The sequence below is a fragment of the Pholcus phalangioides genome, unplaced genomic scaffold, assembly GCF_987345545.1.
Source record: "Pholcus phalangioides strain wild (caught in Gottingen) unplaced genomic scaffold, Ppha-v1.0 ptg000011l_1, whole genome shotgun sequence".
NCBI lineage: Eukaryota > Metazoa > Arthropoda > Arachnida > Araneae > Pholcidae > Pholcus > Pholcus phalangioides.
This window is the reverse complement of record NW_028301604.1, coordinates 46,610,113-46,633,465: the sequence shown is the minus strand read 5'-3', so window position 1 is coordinate 46,633,465 and position 23,353 is coordinate 46,610,113. Positions and strand designations below refer to the sequence as shown.

Sequence of the window (23,353 nt, the reverse complement as noted above, 5' to 3'; positions counted from 1 at the left end):
TGATCGTCCGAGGGAGGTACGTCTCGGATCTCAATATGCGTTAGGAGGTAATGGGCAGAGCTGACGAAATTTTGTTGACAAAGGGGGGGGGTGCCAGAGTTTAGCTGACAAGGAGAGGAAGGGGGTCAAAATGGCTAAAAATCTGCTGAGTAAAACTTTAACGGCCCCTGAACACGTTATTTTATATTGGGAAAAATTTGTCAGTATAAATCAATTACGGGTCAAGTTGTATTATTACCTGAGGAATAGCATTCGATTTCAAAACATTTGTCATTCCGTTGAAACTTCGCACCAGCTATTAGCGTATCAACCATTTTTAATTCACCCTTGAAAACGGAAGGCCATAAATCTGCATGAATTGAAAGGATTTCTCCAGAAAAACGATATGGACCACAGTCGATCTGGTGAAGAAAAAAAACATTTGAAATATGAGATTCATTGAGATTACATGATCGTCAAAGTTTTTCATCACTCATGTGTTGGTTTTTTTTAGATCGAGAATTTTTTTTTTCAAATAAAAAAACATGAATAAAAATTATTTTGTTTGAATTAATACAATGATGTTTACATATACTAACCAAGAATTGAATATTTCTGGGTAAACCGATGCGAGTTTTCTCATTCAAGTCCATTTTTATTTCCGCAGTTTTCTGTGTCCCTTTCAGTTTATACGACCAGCGTAAATTATAAGTATCTCTGTCCCTATTTATTATTTTTGAAGCTACGGCATTGATTTCAATTTGGTTTGCTGAAAAATAATACAACGAGAGAGAGAATTAACATAAAAATAATTTTATTTTTAAGCAGGCTATATCAGAAAAATACCTTTCTTTTATCAAATATATCGGACATCAATGTTTTATTCTTTACCTGGAGAGAGAATCTTGAAAGTTAATGTATTACTTTCTCCGTGGGTTTGCTTTGCGTTGATGTTAATCTGGGCTACCAAATTATCTTCTGGATTATCTGAGAAGTCAATTTTTACTTTTGCTGTCTTCCTCATTTTCGAGATGTAGTACTTGATTGAAAACGGCTAGAATTGAAAACATAGGTGCATATTAGAAGAAATGAACCCGTTCTCTCATTTATTTTTTTTAGTTTTGGGAGGAGATAGAAATACTAATAACTTTTTTTTTTGAAGCAGGTATGGCTAATCTTTCTCGAAGTCGTGCCACAATCTAAATTTTCATACCGAGACTATACGTCCTGTTTTTCCGGTAGAGGATTTTGCGTTCATTTTCAAATATAACTCGGCTATCCTGCCATTTTCATAAAACTGTTCATTTTGTCACTTTTTTGAGAAAAAATTTAATGAGTATTTTTTACACGTATACGTATTCGATCGATGTTATGCAAGTCGTGTACATGTACAATCAAAGCTCGTTAGCGGGTCACCCGGATAACGTGTCACACCCCTTACGGGTCACTTTCTTAAAATCCCAATTGTTCTATGTGGCGTTCTCATGTTATTAAACTACTGATAATGCGTATCCACCCTATGCTTAAGGGGTCACTTTTGTGAAAATACGCATTCAAAAGTTTTCATAGAAATCGGAAACTCTTCATACAACGTAAGCGATAAGATTAACGCTCAAATTTATATTGGTGGTTTTCCGGCCGTTTTACATAACATAGCATCCCCACATAAGGGAGGCTGATAGGTTTTCAGCTCAGAACCTGGCTTTAAGATAGAATAAAGCTCTGTGACTGAGACACTCAATTTTTATGCTTTTTCATGGCATCCTTGTCCCATCTACTAACTAAACTGTCAGTAACAGATTGGTTAATCTCTTATATACGCTGTCACAAAATTAGCATTGATTTTTTTTTAAATCTCAGTCTCATTAATACGAGATCCTTATATGCACCTCGGACTTCCATGCCATACCTAGGCAGTCGCATGCGCTTAGACGTCACCAAATTGGTCATCAATTTGGCCCCAAGGTGAGATTTTTCACTTTTTTGTCATTTTTTTTATAAATGTTTAAAAAATGTTTTATATCAAAAGTACTTTATTGGTATTCTTTCCTTTCAATTTTGTGTTTTCTGATGATTTTCGAAATTCTATCACTTTTTTTTGAAAATGGCGAATTGAGCATTCAGGTGAGAGTCATGAAAATGATATTGTTTTGTCATCTTTGTCGTTTATTGACAAATTTTCAGTATATATTGCAGCCCACGATGATTTATTTCCTTTGCAAGAAATGATTACAAAAGCGTATTGATCAGAAATATTTGAAAAAATGAACGCAAATCCGTAAACTTGGATAGTTGTTTCCATTGGCGTACGCAAAGATCAAATGACTGGGGGTTGTAACACCCCCCCCCCTCCCTCCGAACGAAAATTAGTGTTATTTTTCAGGAAAAAGCGGTAACACCCTTCAAAAAAAATTGACCCCCACCCCCTCCCCCCCTGAGAAAATCGTGCTTACGCCTCTCTCTGTGGTTGTTTCAATTGTTATTTCAATAACTACGGTCAATAAATGGGGTTTTTATTCTTTCAATACTTTCTAATTGGGGATGGGGGGGGGGGGGGTCCTTGAACTATTTTTTAAAGCTATTTTATTAATTTGGAGTAGTTTTAAGCAAAAAACTATAAAAATGTCTGCTTCAGCCAAAATGACTTCATCTTGTGCTTTTGTGAAATTCCGTGATCTTGGGTTGGGAGAGAAAATTAAGGTAAAAATTATAAATGAATATAATCAACCCTCCATGTTTCACCCTATAAAAACGTATATTAAAAACAAATTTTTTACAGAAACGGATGTAAATTGGTGCTGTTAGCCTATTTTTAATTAAAACAATACATGCAATATACATCAACACTAATTTAATTGAATTGGATTTTTTTTTAATTAGCTAAAATGTTAGTTGGGAAAAATATAAAGTTTACCTTGATTTTAAACTGATAAAATGGACTCACAAGCTTGCTTAGCCCCTAAATGTTTTGTAACTGTGTTTAAAAAATCTTAAATAAAGGAAATTTGAAATTTGAAGAAAAAAAAATTAAATATATGAAACTTTATCTGTAAACTTATAAAATCTTGCTTAGCAAAGTAAAATAGTGTTGCTTCCTTGTGAATTTCATTTCCAATTCCCTCAATTCGGTACACTTTTATAAATTTCTGATCACGTAAAATTTCAGCAACTCTCGAAAAATGACACTGACAAGGAATCAAGAAGGAAAAAAAAAGAGAAAAGAAATCGATATAATAGGGAAATGTGAGTACCATGTGTGTGTATATTCAAATATACACGGGACCATAGAGTATTAACTCAAATTCATAAATTTTCAAGACAAAATTTCAAAATAAAAGTTCGTTTTTATGTCAATAAATGCATGACTGGAGGATAGGAAGCAGCAGGCCATTGCTTACTCCGTTTACCAAGTCAATCCACTCACTCGGTCCTATTTTGCTTTTTCAATAGTGACCCCTTAATTAGATTTTACTGTATAGATCATAGTTTCCCAAACTTTTTGTTACATCGCCCCCTTCTTCTGAAACTTTTTTCTTTCATCGCCTCCAACTCAAGCAAACCCATAGGATCCTATGCTATATCCGTAGCTTCTATCGCCCCCTGGACCATTCCATCGCCCACTAGGGGGCGATATTGACCACTTCGGGAAACACTGGTATAGATAGTAAGTTCAACCTGAGAGCAAAGTTCACCATCACATGCTCCCCCACCAATAAACTTTGTAAAGAGGCTGAGCCATCCACCCAGTAAGTCATAAATATTTATAATGCAACTCCTCCCCCCTCCCCGCCTGGTGGGGGATGCACTTCAACCTCGTATATACGGGATGTACCTTGCGCCCCATCAATATATTTTTTCGTGTCGATGGTTGTGTGTTTTCAAAATGAAAAATTATGTGCAAACATATTTTAATCAGAAGTTATAATTATTGTTAAAAATGTCTATACCAAACATAAGCTCGGCAGCGGTGGCCTGCAAGATTGTTATTCATAAGAAAAGATTCGTTCAAAAATTGGAGAGAGTTTTTCAGTTTAAAAATAGAATAGAATAACTTAAATTTTTGAAGCCTTCACGTTTATATCTTCGCATGTGGCATGCGTTCCGCGGGTTGGTCACCCCTGATTTGAAGGATTGGGTGAATTTGGAATTGTTAAATTTCATTTATGTGGCAGAACTAATTCGATTTCGAAGTGTCTTCAAAATACCGTTGTTCCCTACCACTCGGCATCAGAAATAAAGTTTTATGCCTACTGGTTCAAATAACATTCACTTTGCTTTAAGGTGTTACCTGTATAAACTGGGATTGACTACATATAACTGACACAAAAAAGAATTAATTTTATGAATTTCGAACACATCGGAATGTTGTCCGCGTCATTTTAATTTCTGAAAATTATAATGCACGTGTTAAAGAATATAAAATATCCATCGATAATATATGGTTTAATACTTTTTAATAAGTTTTGTCAAGGTTAGAAAGTTTAGGCCAGTGTTTCCCAAAGTGGGCACTATCGCCCCTGGTGGGCGATGGAATGGTCCAGGAGGGGGCGATAAAATCTACGAGTATAACATCTATGGGTTCGCCTGAGTCGGGGGGCGATGAAAGAAAACAATTTCTGAAGTAGAGCGATGGAACGTTTGGGAAACAATGGTTTTTTTTTTTTAGGCCCTATTCCAGTTCTATGAGTATCTCGACATTTCCAGAGTTTACATTCACCCATTGTTCAGAATTTTCTGCTTCTAGAACGATAATTCCAGCCAAGGAGATTAATTATAAATTATTTTCAGTTGAATATACAATGAACATTTCAAGCAAAAAAAAGTAGATTGGTAAAGGTTTTTAAACTTACCTGCTGTCGCACACCTTTTACACTCAAACTTCCACTGAGGTCACTTGTTTTGGAATCCCATTCTCTTCTCCATTGCCAGCTTAGAGTTTGTGACGGTATACTAGTGTTAGGAATCATCTCAGCATCAAAAAAGCAACTTTTTTTATTATGCAAAACACTTAGAGACCCTCTCATCGTGCGTTTGAGAAGAAAAACACTAAGGTCGAGCTCTGTAGGTTCCTGGTCATTCTGTCTCATTTTGAGAGAAACATCATAACCGATCCTTTTGCTTTTGCTATCGATAAATAATTTCGATTTTACACTTTTCTCTTGCTGAGAGAAAAGATAATGGATATTGTAAATGTGTTCTACAACTTCATTCTGAGATTTCTCAATGTCCAGTGTAACTTTTTTGAAATGGATGTATCTTTCAGAGTTCGATTCCTTTTTATGGTAGCCTTTTATGCTATAGCATTGCCTTTCAGGTAACTCTCTGCAAATATTTGCAACAACAGTAACGGAAAATTTGTCACTGCTAGATGATTGCATACTCAAGGTAATCGGAGTAAAAAGGCCTTTCGCTTTCACCACGTACCTTTTTATGGCACCTTTAGATTCTTTGATAACTTTCAAATCAAGCAATGAATGCTTGTCATTCTGCATATCAATAAGAAAAGTGTAATCTGCTTTCTCAACTTGTTGAAAGAGCTTAGCTGAAAATATTTTATGTGATTTTGCTGAAACATAAAGTTCGTGACTGAAAGAAGGCATGTTGACCTGGGACTTTAAATGAGCAACTATTTCTGGAGTTACTGCTGTTTTTAATGTGCACTGAACTTCAAGATCACCCCAATCACCCGCCCGACTGAGCATAACATCATATTTTCTATCACCATTAACATCAAAATGACTTTCTAATATTTTCTGACCTCTCCGAGAACCAACAGATACGTGATGTTCAACTTCTCGTGCAATCGAAAAAGGGGATTTAGCAATGAAAATGAGAGCAACCCCATCACTACGATGCTTGGTCATAGTAGTCATTGAAATTTCTTTCTTGTCATACCTGATAAAAAGACTGCAAGTGTTGCCATCTGGATTACTATAACGAGTGAATCTCATTTTTTGTTTCTGCATTTTTTCCCATGGGGTCTTAAATCCCAGTTCAAGTTCGGTAGATCTTGTGGCATCTCTCGAATATCGAATATTCAATTCATATTTTTTTCCTGGCGCATGCTCCAATCTCAAAGTCGTTGTTACATTTCTAGATTTGTAATATTTTAAATTTGTGTTTTTTAAATATAACTCTCGTCTTTTGAATAATTGTTTCGGGGATGTAGCAGACGCAGACAATTCAATTTCTCGACCACTAGACGTTTCCTTCAGTTTTCCCTGCATCTCAAACACTGCAATTTCTTGCTGACTTTCTTTCATTTTAATCGTTGTATAGATGCCATCACTTGTTATTTCCTGACGAACGAGTGCTCCTACTGATTTCTTGTCTTTTCTAGATACATCAAGTGTGACCTCATGTGTTCCCTTAAAACTTTTGTCTCCTTCACAAAGAACATCAATTGAAATTACATTAAGCAGCTGTAATTTAGAACCCAACTTATAAGATGGTACTGATTGCCCAGAGCTGATTTCCATTCCGGCTGAAATTGTTATTTTATGAGCTGGTTCATTAGTAGCATCGGGAATGAACTCCACTTCAACACTCTTTTTTTCTCCTAAACGTATGGTAGTTGCACCAGAAATGTGTCGGAGTTTTCGAGTTTTCATTAGAACATCAAAACTTGCATATTTTTCGTTCGGTCCATTTATGCATTTTATAGATCCTTCAACTTTAGGGGAAATTAAAGAAATACGACTGTGTCCTACTTTATTGAGTTCAGCTTCAATTAAATATAATGCACTCTTGTCAATTATTACTTCGTTGAGAATATTAAAATTTTCATTCGATATTTTCAGCACGCCTCTCTGTGTAGCGGGTTTAGCAATGAAAGGTGCAACTAAATTTGTTTCCACCTCATAAACATTCTGAAACTTCTCGATTTGTTTTTTGTACTTGTATTGGAAAACTACGTGTTTATTTTCTTGCCACTGCAACTTAGATCGGCCTTCATATATATTGCGACTTGTTTCCTCGATACTGTCTTCATACATAATTTTTCGGCCTGGATAGTCCAGAACTATCTTCACAGCCATTTTGATTGGCTCTTTGGATATGCGCTTGAATTGAATGAGCGATTTAATATGCTTTTGAGCTTTGTATCTCAAATCAGTTTCGATGTGTACGTCTGAAGTTTGCTTTGGGTGCATATTCACGGCTGCATTTAGATCAGAGTCGATATTTACTTGTGGAATCTTAATAGAAACTTTTACTTCTGAGAGCTTGTTCCTATTTCCTAATTGTGATGCTTGAGAAATTTTTACATATCGACTGCTAGGATTAGAGCTATACCGAAGAATGAAATCATTTTTCATAGCATCTTTAGGGTTCCCAATTAAATCCCAATTCATCAACCAGTTATACTGGGGTGCCTGAGTAGTGGTAAACTGAGCCGAAGCACTAACTTTTGCTTGATTCCGGCGTATTCCCGAAGAAAATTGAAGTGATTGCTTTGCCGTTTGCTGAGTTTCGTAATCTACAGCCACACTTGAGACGACGGCTTCAGTTTGTCCGATCTCTTTTTGAAGGGTACTATGCAGGTTCATTGTGACAAATGGTGCTTTTGCAAAAACGTCTCCACTCATTTTCCATTGCGAAGTCTTCAACCAATCTAAACGCCCTTCTTTTTTCCAATTACCTAATACAAAAAAAAGATATTACTTTTCACTATTTCTCATTTAAATTTCGCTTATACAGAGTACTAGCGCTAGCTACCGAACCCGGTTTTTTCCCCCATAGTTTTTATAATAAAGCTATTTAAACTTAATTTGAAGCAGACGAAACATATTTTATCAAAAAGACTGTGAAGGCATATCGTAACCACGTGTTTTTGATTCAACATGTTTAGAGAAGTGCCTAGTGATACAAACGTGTGTGGTTTTGGTCATACCAATAAAATACACTATCAATTCATATCAATAAAATACACTAATTCAAGTTCGCTCATCTTCATTTAATGGAGGTTCATCCACTTGAGATTGAATTTACAAGTTTGACAATAATTTACATTTTTGAAATTTAGAGGTGGCGATTGAGAAGAGAGGGGGAAAAGATAACACTACACTTACTGCCGGAGGGTCTTTTTCTTTCCAGCTCTCGTGCTACACTGAAGCCTAAAGATGGGCGATCTGCTCATGAACCATCCAGAAGAGCGGTTCTTTTCAAAAAGCGAGTGAACGACGGTTCTTGAAAAAAGAACCGCGGCTCTTACACTTCTATCGCACACAAGAAACTGCCAAGAACAAGCAGACTTTTGCAAACGTCGTGAAAAGAACCGTGACAACTCATATTGCCGGCTCCTATTGACTACTAACGAACCGTGATGAACCACGAGCGGCGGAAATTCAAGTTAACTGTTTCCCATTGAAACGCCTCCTGTAATTGGTCGGAAATGAGCCGTGAACCGCTTCGCTTTTTTCGCCCATGTTGCCTGCTCCTATTGGCTACTGACGAATCATGACGAACCACGAACGGCGGAAATTGAAGTGAACCGTTACCTGTTAAAAGGACTCTTGAATAAACCGTGAGCCACTTCGCTCGCCACTGGTCTTCAGAACTTACAACTAGTCTCTTCCCAAGTCCCACCATCTCTTCTAAGAACGCGTTGGCCACATCCCCCCCCCTTTTGTAAGGTTCTTTTGAAAAAGGTTTTTACAACCCCACTTTCGCTTTTATTTGTTTCTTTTTTATTTTTACTTTTTTTTTTTTTTTTGCTCTTTCACCTCGGATTAGATGCACCTCTTGGAGGGGACGGAATTATTTTCGTTATTATTATTGTTATTTTGCCTATTCAGCAGAGCATGGGCATACCAGTGCACGTCCCCGGGGGGGGGGGGTCTCAGGTGCAGAGGAGGCCTCGCGAAAATGAGATGTTAAAATTTCCAAATGTAGGAGTAGTTAAGAGATTAAATTGGTAGGCAGGAATTTTTAGCGATATAGAGCAGGGCCGCAACTAAGGAGGGAGTAGGTGGATCTGGTGCCCGCGGGGCTGGACTAGTAGGGGAACCGAATTCCCCCTTTCGACATCTTACGAGGGTCACAGAAATGCGAGCTTGTCCCTGATCAAAAAGTATCTAGTTGCGTCCCTAGATTGGGGTGGGGGTCCCAGGATGCTAGCAAGACGACCCTGCTGATCACTTGTTGCCCCTCCTAGAGTTGACAGAAATCATTTGCTGTAATTTTTCTTTTCTTCATCAATATAAATTTTTTTTCGCTCTTTAACCTCGGATCGGGCACCTCTTCCAGAGCGGCAAAAATTATTTTCCCTAATATTTTTTGGTCAATAAGATTTTTTTTTTTTTTTTTTTTGCCTTATCAGGCACCCCCCCCCCCTTATTTTTTTTTCATTTACCCTAATTTTTTTCGACTTTCCACTTCAGATTTGATGCCATTTCCTATGAGCAGAAAAAAACCATTTTCCCTAATATTTTTGGTCAATAAGATATTTTTTGCCATTTCATCATGGATTTGGCCCCCCCTCTTAAGCGGACAAAAATGATTTCCCCTAATTTTTTTTTGGTCCATACAAATTTTCTTGCCTTTTCATCTCGGATTTCACGAATGGTGAGAGCGGCGCCCCATGTGGCCGTACACGGCTCACCCAACATCTGCCCCTGCATTCATAATTTTCAAATGAAATTTAATTTTTTGTTTCAGTTGTGATTTTTCAATTAAAATTTCACATGTAATTTAAATCGTGATTCACATATATTTTTTGCCACAATAACGCATATAATTTTTATTGAAATTTCTGTCATAATGTTATAATTTCAATTACAGTCGCAATTTCCTTTAAATTTCATTCGCAATTTCCTTTAAATTTCATTCGCAATTTCCTTTAAATTTCATTCGTAATTTCCTTTAAATTTCATTCGTAATTTCCTTCAAATTTCATTCGTAATTTTTTACACATAATTTGTAACTGTTTGGTGTGCAAGCCATAACTAGGCTGGGCAACCTGGATACTGTCGGCCTATACAGAGATATAATACAGACATACGCTCTGCCTCTCAGTTTTGTCGATATAACCTTTACCCTCTTTTGTGTCCAGGTTTGCTGTCTGCAGGTCAACTTTTATGTTAACGAATACCAACTGCTCTTTAGATGTAGGTTGCATAGCAAAAAGCCACCTGCCATGTAGCGGTACTATCATGTAGTATCATTCGATGTTGAAGTGTGAGATCGGACGCATGCATGAAAATGCGTTCCCGATGGGTCTCTGATGTATCATATAATTTAATAGTTTAAGTAAATCTCTCATATTAACGGTGTTGTCTCTCCATCAAGAAACGTCTCATTCGTTTAGTACATACTTATGGCATACACTCCCTCAGCGAGGGAGTTATTAGTGAAAGAAAGAAGGGGAGGCGGGGGGGGGGAATTGTCCACCTCAATTCCGCCATTTTCGGGGGGTAAAAGTTGCTGGTCGCCCCGTATATACTGCACTCATGCGCGAACGCAAAAGAGTAAGGGTGCATTTGCATTGTTTTTTCAGAAATTATTTAGGCGGGGCTCAAATAGCATCAGCCCCTAGGTTCCGGCGCCTATGCCTCGTTGGGTCCGGACCCAACCCGCACTCTCGAAGCCTTTTTTCCTGAAGTTCTAGTATACACCTTTATATTCTAGAAACCTAGGTCTGTACGGCAGCCGTATTCCGTACGGGAACCTTTTACGGCTGTTTTGTTGCGAGACAAAAAGATCGGTGATTGTTTATTTTATGTGAGATGTCTCGGAAAACTATATCAAAAGCTGTCCGGCGTATTGCTGAAATAAGACGTCATAGAAGATGAATACTTATCGTTTATCGATTGTTACGTACATGAGCTCACGAAAACATGGGTGTTCATACAAATACAGTATTATGGAAGAATTTTTTTTCCTCAACATTTTCTTACGTGTCTTGTCTAGTGTACGAGATCCATCTTCTATGAGGGAAAAATTTATTATCATTATTTTTGGAACGAAAAGCTTGATTTTTTGCATATTTCTCTTGATGATTTTTTAATTGAAATTTAACGTGTTTCAACTAAATTGTATAAACGCAGTGCTGTCATTTGGAAAGAAAATCTAGATTTTTTTTAGGGGGGGGGGGAAGTGAACCACGAGAATTTACAAAAACCCTCGCCAGAGGAGGTGGCAACGGTCACTGTTGTTTACAAACACGCCAGTGTGACGCTGCTAAAAAATTTTTGTTTTCTATTCGATTCTTCGACTACTAAATACGGTGAGTGACTCAGAATATATTTAACTATGTTAACGGAAATTAACATCGTTTGTACAATTAGCTGCGTTAAGATGCAAAAGAAATAAATAAAATTGGATTTAACCCTAAAGTTAAATGGCAAACGATTACGTCGCCATCTATATTTAAAAAAATAAACACACTTGAAAAAAAAATTGCAAGATGAACTGCAGCGTTTGCTCTGCCACAATATATGATATTAATGAGGTGCTGAAATGCAAATGCTGTTCAAAATTATTCCATCCAACATGCATAGGGAAAACTGAAGCTGCTTTTCGTAAAATGAACAAAGAGTCGAAAAAAAATTATGGAACAGATGCAGTATGGTCCGCCACGACTTTGGCGAATTTTTTTCCGTGATAAGTCGCCAAGGCCGGCAGAATGGGGCTCTGGTTGCCGTGTGTTCTAGAATTTTCGTTCTTCCAGAATTTTCTATTCCAGGTGGCGCGCGCTTCGCAAAACGGGTTTTTTCTTTCGTTAACCACGTTTTTCAAAACTTCGATACAGTCGTTGTACCATTTTCTGCGCGTCTCTTGTTTTGTGCGTTCGTTTTTTGTTTCTCTCTTCGTTTCCGTTGGATTATTCTTCTGGTCAGGTTGTACCGTTCCCTTTATATTATTTTTTCATTCATTATTTCATTCAACTGTTGGCATGCCTTCTGTATTTAGCGTAGTTAAGAATTATCAGGGTATAATTTCTAAAGACCTCGATCTCACATTTTCTAATGGTAGGGCGACCTTGGGGAAAGAGGGAGTGGGCAACATCGTGATTTATTTATCCTACCTGTGCCGAAATAAGTCCCTTTTCCTAGAGTTTCTTAGAGAATCACGGCTCATTAGGTCGGAAATGCTGTGCAGTAAATGCAACTGTGCTATGAGGGTTGTCCCGAAAAAAAAACTTTCTGATGGTTTCATTTGGGAATGCACAGTTAGGAGTTGTAGATCCCAGAAGTCTGCTAGGTACGGGTCGTGGTTCCGCTGCAGCAAGTTGAATCTCCATGAGATTTGGCTGCTTACCTATTCCATTGTGCGAGGTGAAAGCTCCAGTACGGTAGCACAAGAGTTCTTTTTTTCATCTCACACCTTGGCCGACTGGCGTCAATTCGTTCACGAAATGATTCTAGATCATATTGAGCTCAAGTCGGAAAAAATAGGCGGCACAGGGAAGATTGTAGAAATAGATGAATCTAAATTTGGGACGAGGAAGTATAATAGAGGTCACAGGGTGGAGGGGCAGTGGGTTTTCGGTGGCATAGAGAGGGGCTCAGGGAAGATGTTTCTTGTAGCCGTTCACGATAGGTTCATCATCTAGGGGAAAAAGGTTACAACCACCTCAAAGTTAATCATAGCGTAGAGTTTGTTGACTCCATCACTGGTTGTCACACAAACACAATTGAGAATACCTGGCGACACGTCAAGACATCGCTGCCGGAATATAATAGGCAGCGAGATTTTAAATTTTATTTGACTTTTTTTTTGTTCCGGCTGTCATGCGAAGACAAAAACATTGATGTTTTCAATGGCTTTTTGGAAATAATTAGGGACATAAAATGGGAAGATTATAAAATATCTGGGGTTCCGATATCCGTTTAGATGACTATAGGCTTTCCTGCGATGTTTGGTTAGTTTTGAGAGTATTTATTTAGCCCAGAAATGAGAGTATTTATTTAACCAAGAAAAGAGAGTATTTATTTAACCAAGAAAAGAGAGTATTTATTTAACCAAGAAAAGAGAGTATTTATTTAACCAAGAAAAGAGAGTATTTATTTAACCAAGAAAAGAGAGTATTTATTTAACCAAGAAAAGAGAGTATTTATTTAACCAAGAAAAGAGAGTATTTATTTAACCAAGAAAATAGAGTATTTATTTAACCAAGAAAATAGAGTATTTATTTAACCAAGAAAATAGAGTATTTATTTTTAGTTGTTATTTATTATTTTTATTTGTTATATATACTGTTATTGTTGATTTTTTCATGCTGCGATTTTTTTTTTCGGCGTCCGTAGTGTCCGGACGGTCTTGGCGACTTTTAGTCGGGCTGTCGGACATGTTTGGCGCCGAAAAAAGTCGCCAAAAAACGCCAAGTGGCGGACCATACGACATCTGTTCCATACAAAAAAGATAGGCGATATTACTATAAAAGCTTAGTTTCATATCGAATTATTGAAGGAGGTTGACAACAAGGTGCAAAATTTATCCAATGAGATAGCCAATTTGCGAGATGAAAACTTGCAATTAAAGAATGAAAATATTCAACTGCATAGAGCCATTTTTGAACTAAAAGAATCGCTTTCAGACATGGAATATAGAAGTAAAGCAAATAACATCGAAATAAATGGTATTCCTGACGAGAAAAATTAAAACATAGTTAAAATGTTGAACAACATAAAGGATGTGCTCAACATTACCCAAGATACCGAAACTGAAAAAACACATAGGGTCAGGGGCGTCGGAAGTGTTTCGAACCTGTGGGTGCTCGTCTTGAGTTCCATATAGGAAATTTCGATTTCTGAATCAATTCTGTGGGTGCTCGGACCTGTTTTACAAATTTTCGTGGGTGCTCGAGCACCCACAGCACCCCCGGCTCCGACGCCACTGCATAGGGTACCATTACTCACAAAGGGGAAACCTAATCCAATTATTGTCCGATTCAGGGATGAATCATCAAAGATGACTTGGATTGATGCTGTTAAAAAGCATCCATCCTTGGATACTGATATCATCAATAAGAATTTCACTCCTCAGAGAATTCACATCAATGAACATTTGACTCGACACATCAAGCAACTGTTTTATGCTGTAAGAAAATTCAAGTATGAACAAAACTACCAGTTTGCCTGAACTAAAAATAGGAAGATGTTTTTAAGGCAGGCGGAGACATCCACGGTACTAAGGATAAGAAGCGCCAAAAAATTGGAGAAAATAGTTGTAAACTGAAATACTTGGTAACTGAAAACTATATAGAAATGAATAACGATAGAGTGCCTGCCTTGGATTCGCCTAATTCTATAAAAGGGTTTCTAAATACAGATGAAACAACTTGTAATACGACGCTGAAATATATTGTTTGTAATGTGAGAAGTATGAGGAAAAACTTTGATAATTTTATGGTTTTTTTTAAATACTAATGAAGATTTTGATGTGATATGTCTAACTGAAACCTGGATTAAGGAATGTGAAGTGAATATGTATACAATCCCAGGTTATTATAGTTTTTATAATTGTTGTGAATATAACAAATCAGGAGAGGTTTACATATACATTAGAGAAGGTATAAAAGCTAATTAAATTTCTAGTCAATTTCAGACAGCAGAAATTTTAACACTAAAAATTTGTGATTTCAATATTACTTTTTCATTATTTTATTGATCTCATAATTATACCATTGAACAATTTAATGATGAACATAGAATACATTTGAACAAATTTATAAACTCGGATATGGCAATTATGGGCGACATGAATGTGAACCTATTTAACGATAATCACATACATATTAATGAATATTTGAATTTATTCTGTTTAAATGGTTTTTCTTCATTTGAAAAATGTGTTACAAGAATCGGATTTACTGATTCAACTGATGTTGACCATGTTTTTTACCGTTCGCTAAAAAATAATTTTCAGTGTAAAATGGGCGTATATGATGCGGGAATTACTGATCATCATCTACTAATTGGTTACATAAGAAAATGTTCACCATATAATAGCGATAACAATTCAAATTATATAGAAAAAACTTGGATAAATTATGAATTATTTGAACGATTTATTAGGGGTGTTGATTTCACGCAGGTTTTCGATGAAATCGATACAAATCAGGCGTATATACGTTTTATTGACATCCTTAGATTGAATTCAAGCTTATTTATAAAAAAAAGGTATGTTAAAGATAGAAATAGGGTAAAGCTTAGTGAATGGATTACGGATGACCTAATTAAAATGATAAATATTAAGGAAAAACTATATATGAAGCATCGTAAAAATCCATTCAGACATGATTATGAAATCAAATATAAACAATATAATACTAATTTAAAGAAAGCAATCAAACAACAGAAAGATAATTATTTTAGGGAAAAGTTTATCAATTTTGGATCAAATAAAAGAAGACAGTGGAAATTTATAAACCATTTTGTAAACAACAAAAAAATTATGAAATTACCCAATTGTGATGATCAAAATAAGCTAGCTAACGATTTTAATGATAATGTTATAAATCGAGTGAGGGATACTGAAGTAAACAATCATATAAATGACTCTGCAAACAACGAAAGTTCTCAACTCAATTCAATTGTTCTTCACGAAATTGACTTCCACAAACTGAAAGCTTGGTTAACTCAATTAATATTAATAAGCCGGCAGGAAGTGATGGTCTGACACCAAGAATGATTAAAATTATCTATCATCACCACCCATCACTAATAACCCATCTGATTAATAAATCTCTAAATACTGGAATATTTTATAATGAACTAAAAAAGTCGATTGTTACGCCTATATACAAGAAAGGTAACAAAAATGACATGAACAATTACAGACCAATTTCGATTTTACCTATTATGTCGAAATTATTAGAGAAATGGGTAAAACAACAACTTATATATAGTAGTTATTTACACGCCATTGCCTTCTACTCACATCATCAATTTGGTTTCAGGGAAAAAAGGAATACTGAAATGGCTATGATTAAATATTTAATCATATTTATTTATTTATTTATTTTATTTTGTATATAATCCATTAATATTAATGGATTATATACAAAATAAAATAAATAAAAACAAAAAGTAGCAGCTGTATTTATAGACATCCGTAAAGCGTTTGATACGGTAAGCCGGGATATCTTATTGGAAAAACTAAAAATATTGGAGTAAGAGGGCTTCCGCTCGATTGGTTCAGATCTTTTATAACAAATAGAAGACAGGCCGTTAAAGTAGGCAATGCGATAAGTCAGATAAGGGCTAATAGATACAGGCGTACCTCAGGGATCAGTCCCGGGTCCGAGTTCCTGGCCTGTTTTCTATTTACACTAATGAAATTCATAATATCAATATTTCCGGTCAACTTGTTTCATTCGCAAATGATACAGTTCTGGTTTCCTCCGCTGAAACAACTGAAGAACTGATAAAAAATTTGGAAAAAGACATATATACAATAAATAAAAGAATTCGAAATCTTCGACTTAGGCTAAATGCTAACAAAACTAAATGGGTTCTTTTTAATTTAACTAACTCAAGCGTACAGACATACAGACAGATTTTATGAAATTTCATGAGTGTAACGACTTTCCTTCAAATACTATATGTAACTGTTCATACATTGAAAGAGTACGGCATTATAAATATCTTGGAATTAATATTCCAAGATAATAATATTCGGCTAATCTAAAATGGAAAGATCATACTGATGAAATTGTCAATAAATTCCGAGCAATTACAGCAATGACGTATAAATTAAAGGCTATCATCTCATACCAAAGTTTGAAAGTGTTTTTTGCATAGGTGTTCCCACATATTTTATATGGACTACAAGTTTGGGGGAACATATAAAAATTCAGATAGATAGATAGATTGATAATCTTTATGATAGTTTTCGACGTGACGTTCTACTAACCAACAGTTCTTCACACAATAGAGTATCATTAATCCAATTTAATATACGTCAACTTTATCTGTATAAAGTTTTACTATTCATGTATAAGAATCCTGATTGGTATTCCAGAGTAAATATACAAAGAAGCACTATGAGATCACAGTATTTATATCTGTACCATTACCTAAAAAATCAATTTTGAAAAATCAATGTTTTCTTGCTCCAAGAATATGTAGAGAATTTGATGACGTTATTAGACAGAAGCAATCATTTTATATGTTTAAAAAGGCTATAAAAGATCGTATACTGGAAATAGCAGATATTGAGCGGTTCATTTCATTTGATGATTAATAGAATTGTAAATTTTAAGGAGTAAAATTTGTTTATATGTTTGTCATAGGAAAATATATCTGTATTTTAACACAGACTATAGTATAACATTTTAAAGCAAAATATTTGGTGTGACTTTCCTGCAGCAATTGTTTTAAAATATACCTTTGTATGTTGCCCAGAAATTCTCTATGTAATTTATCAATACGACCCACGGTAGGTTATTTATATCCGTTTGGGTCGAAAAGTGTTCGTTTATATTTTTTATGTCTGTTTTGTCCATTGTGCTGTTTGTTCAAATAAAAAAAAAGATGGCGTTTTTGTTTTGGTCAACTCTTCAAAAGGGCGGAAAAGCCGTGAAAGAGCTTTGGTTGATCATTTTAGTGAGTGAGCGGTTCAGAGCCGCACACGGAAAAGAACCGTTTTGTTCATCTCTACTGAAGCAGGTCTCGGTAAGAACCAAAGCTACATTAAGCACCTTTCAAGCCCAAGCGGCGTTGGTAAGAACCGGTCTCCTTACCCTGCACGTCGCCAACAACATGTTTTTCGCCGCGTTATCTCGCCAAGTCGTGTCGTTCTGTCGTGTCTTTTGCGTGAGCACGTGATCAGAGTCTTCTGTATCACTACTTGCTAGTACGTTTACCTAAATATCATGAGAGATTTTGCTTTTGTCTTAAAGAATGTGTAGTTCTAGTATGAGACCTGGTTTCTCTTGTCATAATACATCAAAAGCTCTCATATTTGGGCAGGTGAGAATCCCCAAAGAAGACATGAAGTACTTCTTCATTCAGTAACGATCAATGTATGTTCCCAGGTGGTACGTAACTGGAATTCCATCGTCTCCGATACGTAGAAATAGAAATTTTGAACATCGTGGGGCGCATTCCTATACACTCAGTGAGTTGCAACGCTGTTACTGAAAGATATCAAAGAAACCTTGACCCCTTGCGCTCATCGCATCTGGGTGAGTAATTATGTTTTTCGTTGAGGTAACTGGAAGGGAGAATTTACTGGGACAAACCACGAGCTATACACGTCTAAAAACAAGCACGACTGAAAAATATTGGGTCATGAGAGCAGACATACTGAAAGGTCTTTCTCAAATACAATGGGATAAGTTCAATACTGTCCGAACACAAATGGTAGTCATTTGCAACAAATAAGAATGATATCATATGTCTCACAATTTGATGTAGTTTAGCTCTCCAAATTGCATTGTGTCACAAGTTCGATACCAGATTCGTCCTCGTTAGAATCTTTCCTGACGCAAAGATACAACAGAAATGGCAATGAAATGAGCTCAAAACACATTGCTACCGCAAGAAGTCTCCACTGAGGGGTAATTTTAGTCACCGAAACAAAAAAAAATATGTCGAACGCTTAAGTTCCGATTCAGTAATAAACTGCGGGTCCCTGTCTAATTAGCCCTCGTGTGCAGAAAATGACCGTGGTGAAACAAAAATCATCAAATGAACTAGCATTGCAGTATCTTCTTTAGCACTAAAACTATAAAAAATATGCTCTGGTGAGTTTTGGTAACTAAAAGGCAATCTATATTATGTTGTTACAAATTCAATAAAGCAATATATATTATTCAAAAAACGGCAGATGTGCCTATTATTCTATTATTTATTCCTTTGAAGAAAAAAAATTAATATTTTTATGGGAATCGATAAAGGAAAAACCACAACTGCAACTTATCATGTTATTGTTTTTAAGTACCGTTGTATTTTAATTAAAATATTTGGAAGAGAAGTGGCTGTGTATTATATTCACAATTAATCTGTAACGTATACTCATTTGAGAGATGGATTGAAAGTTTGGTAGTTATTGATTTATTTTCTTATCATGAATGCATAGTGTGCCACCAGTATGGAGTGCAGTTTAAATGAAAAAAGTTTTTGAATAAGTTTTCTATTTATTTCGTTAGTCAATTCACGTTACAGTGTTGAAACTTTCTTACACATTTGCATAGACGACTCATAATAAGTAGGCCTACAATTATACTAGCGCAGGTAATCATAAAAAGAAAATACATTTTTGACAATAAGACGGCGGTAAGGAAGTTAATAATCGGGTAAGTTAAAGGAAAAGGAAGAGAGTAACGACGCGCTACGAGCCACCAATTTAAACGAAGACGGTTATACGCATTTCATAAGTCTAGTGCGTTCACCCGGAAAGTGAAAGGACGTGGGTTCGATTAAAGTATATCTTCGCATCAGCTAGCTGTTATAAAAAACCTTCGTAAAGAATGATCTAGTTTGAGATTGTGGGCGTTTACTTTCATCAACTTGGAAAATGTTCGTAGTTATAAATAATACTATTATAAAAAAAAAATGCGTATTAAAAACATTTTAAGTACAAGTATTCATCAAATAATTGCTAAATATTTTCAAAACAGTTTCAAATAATTTTACCTGTTAATATTATTGGTTTCTCTCCCGGTCTACTTGATTTCAAATCAATCTTAACTTGTTCTTTGCGTGTCTTTGTGTATATGATTGACCCAACTAATGTAAGAGGCTCAGCGCTCGGAGTTATCCATTGCAAAGTTGGTTTAAACATTTTTTCTGTTCCAGAGGAGCTCATTTCCATGATTGCTTTCATAGAGTATCGCTTGGACTTTTCGACCGCAACGCCAAAAGAACCCTGAACCAAATTACGTTGCAATAAATACGAACCTAAATAAAAATACAACACCATTAAATAAAACCATATTTTTCCCCCTTTAATCCGCTACATTTAACAAATGCGCAGTTACATTGAAAGATTGACTATTTGAGATGAAGAATCGAAAATATGAAGGCTCAATTCAAAAGAGCTCAAATGCATCAAGTTGTTGCAGGTAACTTAATTTTGAATTCAATTTATTTGTAAAAAAACATACCATTAGCAGAAAAACTTTTGAAAGGACTTTGCAGATCTAAATTAAACTCTTGTTCTCCAGAGAGTAGCGAGTGCTTGAACTGAATATTTGCTTGAAATTTTCTGTTTATTGAAGAATCTGGTGTATCAACCAGCAATCTATAAATCATAATCTCACTCTGAAAATATAAACAATGAGGTTATTGTAGAAGCGCTAACGCACTTACGGGTTTGCGAATTGTATGAAGAATCACCTATTGTACTTACTTTATGGGCAGGTATATCTAAGAGAGCTACAAAGGCTTTCATAGATTTGTCAGTTTTCTTGATGAAAAATTCCAAGTTTCCGATACCACGAGCGTATGGGAATGTTCTGCCAATAAATGGTTTGGGCATTTCCACTTTTCCACATATCTGGATACCCAGTGGCCGTTCAAGTGCATTAATACAGTGATCAATCTTACGCTCCATTTCTTGAGTGATTTGCTTTTCGTTGTCGTTCGCATCTACTTCGTACAATTGCGTGCTGCAAAATTAATGTTTATTATTAAAACAAAACAGAATCAAAAGCATTCTAAATGTATTTTTAATCAGGCAAACCTTTTCCAAAAGCTTCGAAAAAATGCATACAAAATGGTTACACCCGCCCAACCCCCGCAATCACGATTGCAGGAACAACCCTAGATGTAGGCTTTTATTTTTATAAGCTAACGTACTTGCAAGCTATGTAAAAACATATAGGAGCCTTCCTGTTATCGTAAGGGGCCGTTATATCCATGAAATACCATTTTTTGTTGATGTCAATTCCACCTGTACATAGAATCGCAAAGGGTTAAAGTAAGCACAAAGGTGCGGGTTTCTTTCCCTCGCTGTACATATTCGTTTTTTAACACCTCAGGGAGTTCAGCTCTGACTTCAACAATAAAACAGACACAATTCTTGAATTAAGGGCTCAACTCACAAGGTTGAAAAAAGAAACATACTGCAAGAAAAAACAACCCCACCAGTTTTTGCTATCTGGTTATGAAAGGGTAAATGAATGATGAAGTATCGTCGATGCATATTAACCCCTTCACGTACAGGCTTTTAACAGGCAACAAATTTGGATGATCTCATTTTGAAGTATCGGCGATTATTCTAAAAAACTGGTTTCTTTGTTCGCAGAATAGAAAAAGGAGGAAGAAGGGGAGAGAAAGAAATAGAGGAAGAGAGAAAAGAAAAAAAGGGAACGTAGAAGGGGAGAAAACACTGTGCAGTAGATAAGAGAGTACAGTATAGATTTCTCTTCCCCTCCCTTTCTTTCTCACACATACTCTCCCTTACATCTTCTCTTTCTCTCTTAGTAGAAAGATACATTACATGTGGGGGAGGAATCACTAAACAGGAGTATAAAAAGAACGAGAAGGAAAAAATAACTTCCGTTCATAGGGGTACAATGAAGCTTCGTGATGATGAGAACAGAGGTAAGAAACCCAGAAAGAGCAGGAATAAATTTCTTCCATTTGCGCTTGGACGAAATATCTTGTCCGTGATCGTTAAGGTGTTAATGAAAAAATTTTATTTCTAGATTGTTTTACTGTTTTTGTGTTGTGGTCCCATGTGTAGGTTAGGTTTGACCACCTGTGCATGACCAAGTAGAAAAGATTAGTCATATTAGTCTAATAGGCAACAGTGACAAGGACGTCGAATTGGCATTCGGACTGGCGCAGGAGAAGTTCGTACATAGATAGAATCTTGCAAAATTATTTATCTTATCATTATTTCGCCCGTTTTCTCAGAAGTAAAATGTTCGTAGCGCGCCTATTGTTAAGACAAGCCGTAGGATCCCATTTTGAATTTATAGTTTCTACTGCCCATCCTCCTAAGTAAAGTATCACGAGTAGAATAATAGTGATAATTGAACATAATTTTTTATCAATGCTTAATTAATGTGCTCAAGTCGAAATGAACTATTTAATGCATTTCAATTCCATCAGTGCCGAATTCGGCTTATAAAAGCAGAGTAGTCTATATATATGAAGGAATATTACACGCATTTCTAGTAACTCTGTAATAAAAAAGGGGAAACATCAGTCAGGCATTCTAATTGTCAATTCTGCTCAATTTTATCTGTTATTTGTAAATTCATAACCCGTCAAAACTTGAACAAAGGTTCGCTTTCAGTTAACGCATTGAAATTCATGATTTCGAAATTTAAAAGAGATCGCTAGCAGTTCAGCTCAGTAGGGATCGGAAGTCTGAATAACGGCAGACAGTTACAGAAATCGCAACCGGGGTATTTAACGACCTCGAGGAAAGCATTGCATCATAGGTAATAGTGTCTGTAGAGTTACGCGAGAATTGGATAATCATCCTCTTTTGTAAAAAAAACGAAGCACCTTGAAGAAAGTCACTGTCTTCACTGAAATTAAATATGTGTAAAGCTCATACACAGATAATGAAAAAATTAAAAATTCAAAGCCGTAGGATGTATGGATGTATGGAGTGATGAAGATTCCTAAAATCTCGTCTTGCAATGGAATTCTACCAGGCATACATCAACTGCTGCTCCAAATCTACGGCATTTTGGGGTGCCCGAGTCTGGAGGCCTACCATATCCCATATATGTTTGATTGGCGAAAGGTCCGGTGACCTTGCTGGTTAAGGAAAAGTATCAATAGAACAGTGGCAGTCCAGAGATTTGTGAGCCGTATGGGGCCTGGCATTATCTTGTTGGAAAATTGCCCCAATATGACGTGCCATGAAGTGTAACGCAATAGGCCGCTGGATGCCATCAGCATATCATTAAGCTGTTAAAGTTGTGCACAGGATGACTAGACGTGACCTGCTGTCGTAAGAGATAGCACCCCACACCATCACACCAGGAGTAGAGTCTACAAAGACTGATTGGGGCCGCTGGCCCTGGCCCCCCACACGGGTCCGATGGTCATCTACTCCAAGATTGAAGCGGGATTTATCGTCGAACACTATGCGATGCCAGTCTGCTGGCAGCCATTATGATCGGCTACGATACCACTCTACACGACTACGCCGATGTTGTGGGATTAAAGGCAGACGTCTTAAAGGCCACTGTGTGGGCGTAACGACCACAAATGCAAAGACCACAACAGGCAAAATGCCCAACGAGCTGAAAAAAATATGGCCACAACAAATATGGATGTCAAATCATCCGACTGTGACTCTGCACTGAATGTGATTCTTATATCGCACTCGGTGACAAATGTAGCAAAGATACCAAAATCCATTTTAAGAGAACATTCAAATATGTAGTCACTGATTACAAAGTAAGTTACTGAAATTAGAGGCTGCATTACATAAAATATTGGTAAATGGGGGACTGCGC

General features: G+C 36.3%; 1 protein-coding gene across 1 annotated transcript in view; it reads right to left on the bottom strand.

Moving 5' to 3' along the window:
• The window catches only part of LOC149080485 (uncharacterized), a 137,165-nt gene that overhangs the window by 49,264 nt on the left and 64,548 nt on the right, over window positions 1-23,353 (bottom strand). Inside the window, exons 17-23 of the mRNA XM_089239586.1 lie at window positions 20,278-20,536; window positions 20,033-20,189; window positions 19,563-19,826; window positions 4,830-7,618; window positions 871-1,033; window positions 579-748; window positions 239-401 (exon numbers count right to left, since the gene is read on the bottom strand). Coding sequence (XP_089095712.1) covers window positions 239-401; window positions 579-748; window positions 871-1,033; window positions 4,830-7,618; window positions 19,563-19,826; window positions 20,033-20,189; window positions 20,278-20,536 — 3,965 coding nt within the window. The remainder of the gene's footprint in view (window positions 1-238; window positions 402-578; window positions 749-870; window positions 1,034-4,829; window positions 7,619-19,562; window positions 19,827-20,032; window positions 20,190-20,277; window positions 20,537-23,353) is intronic.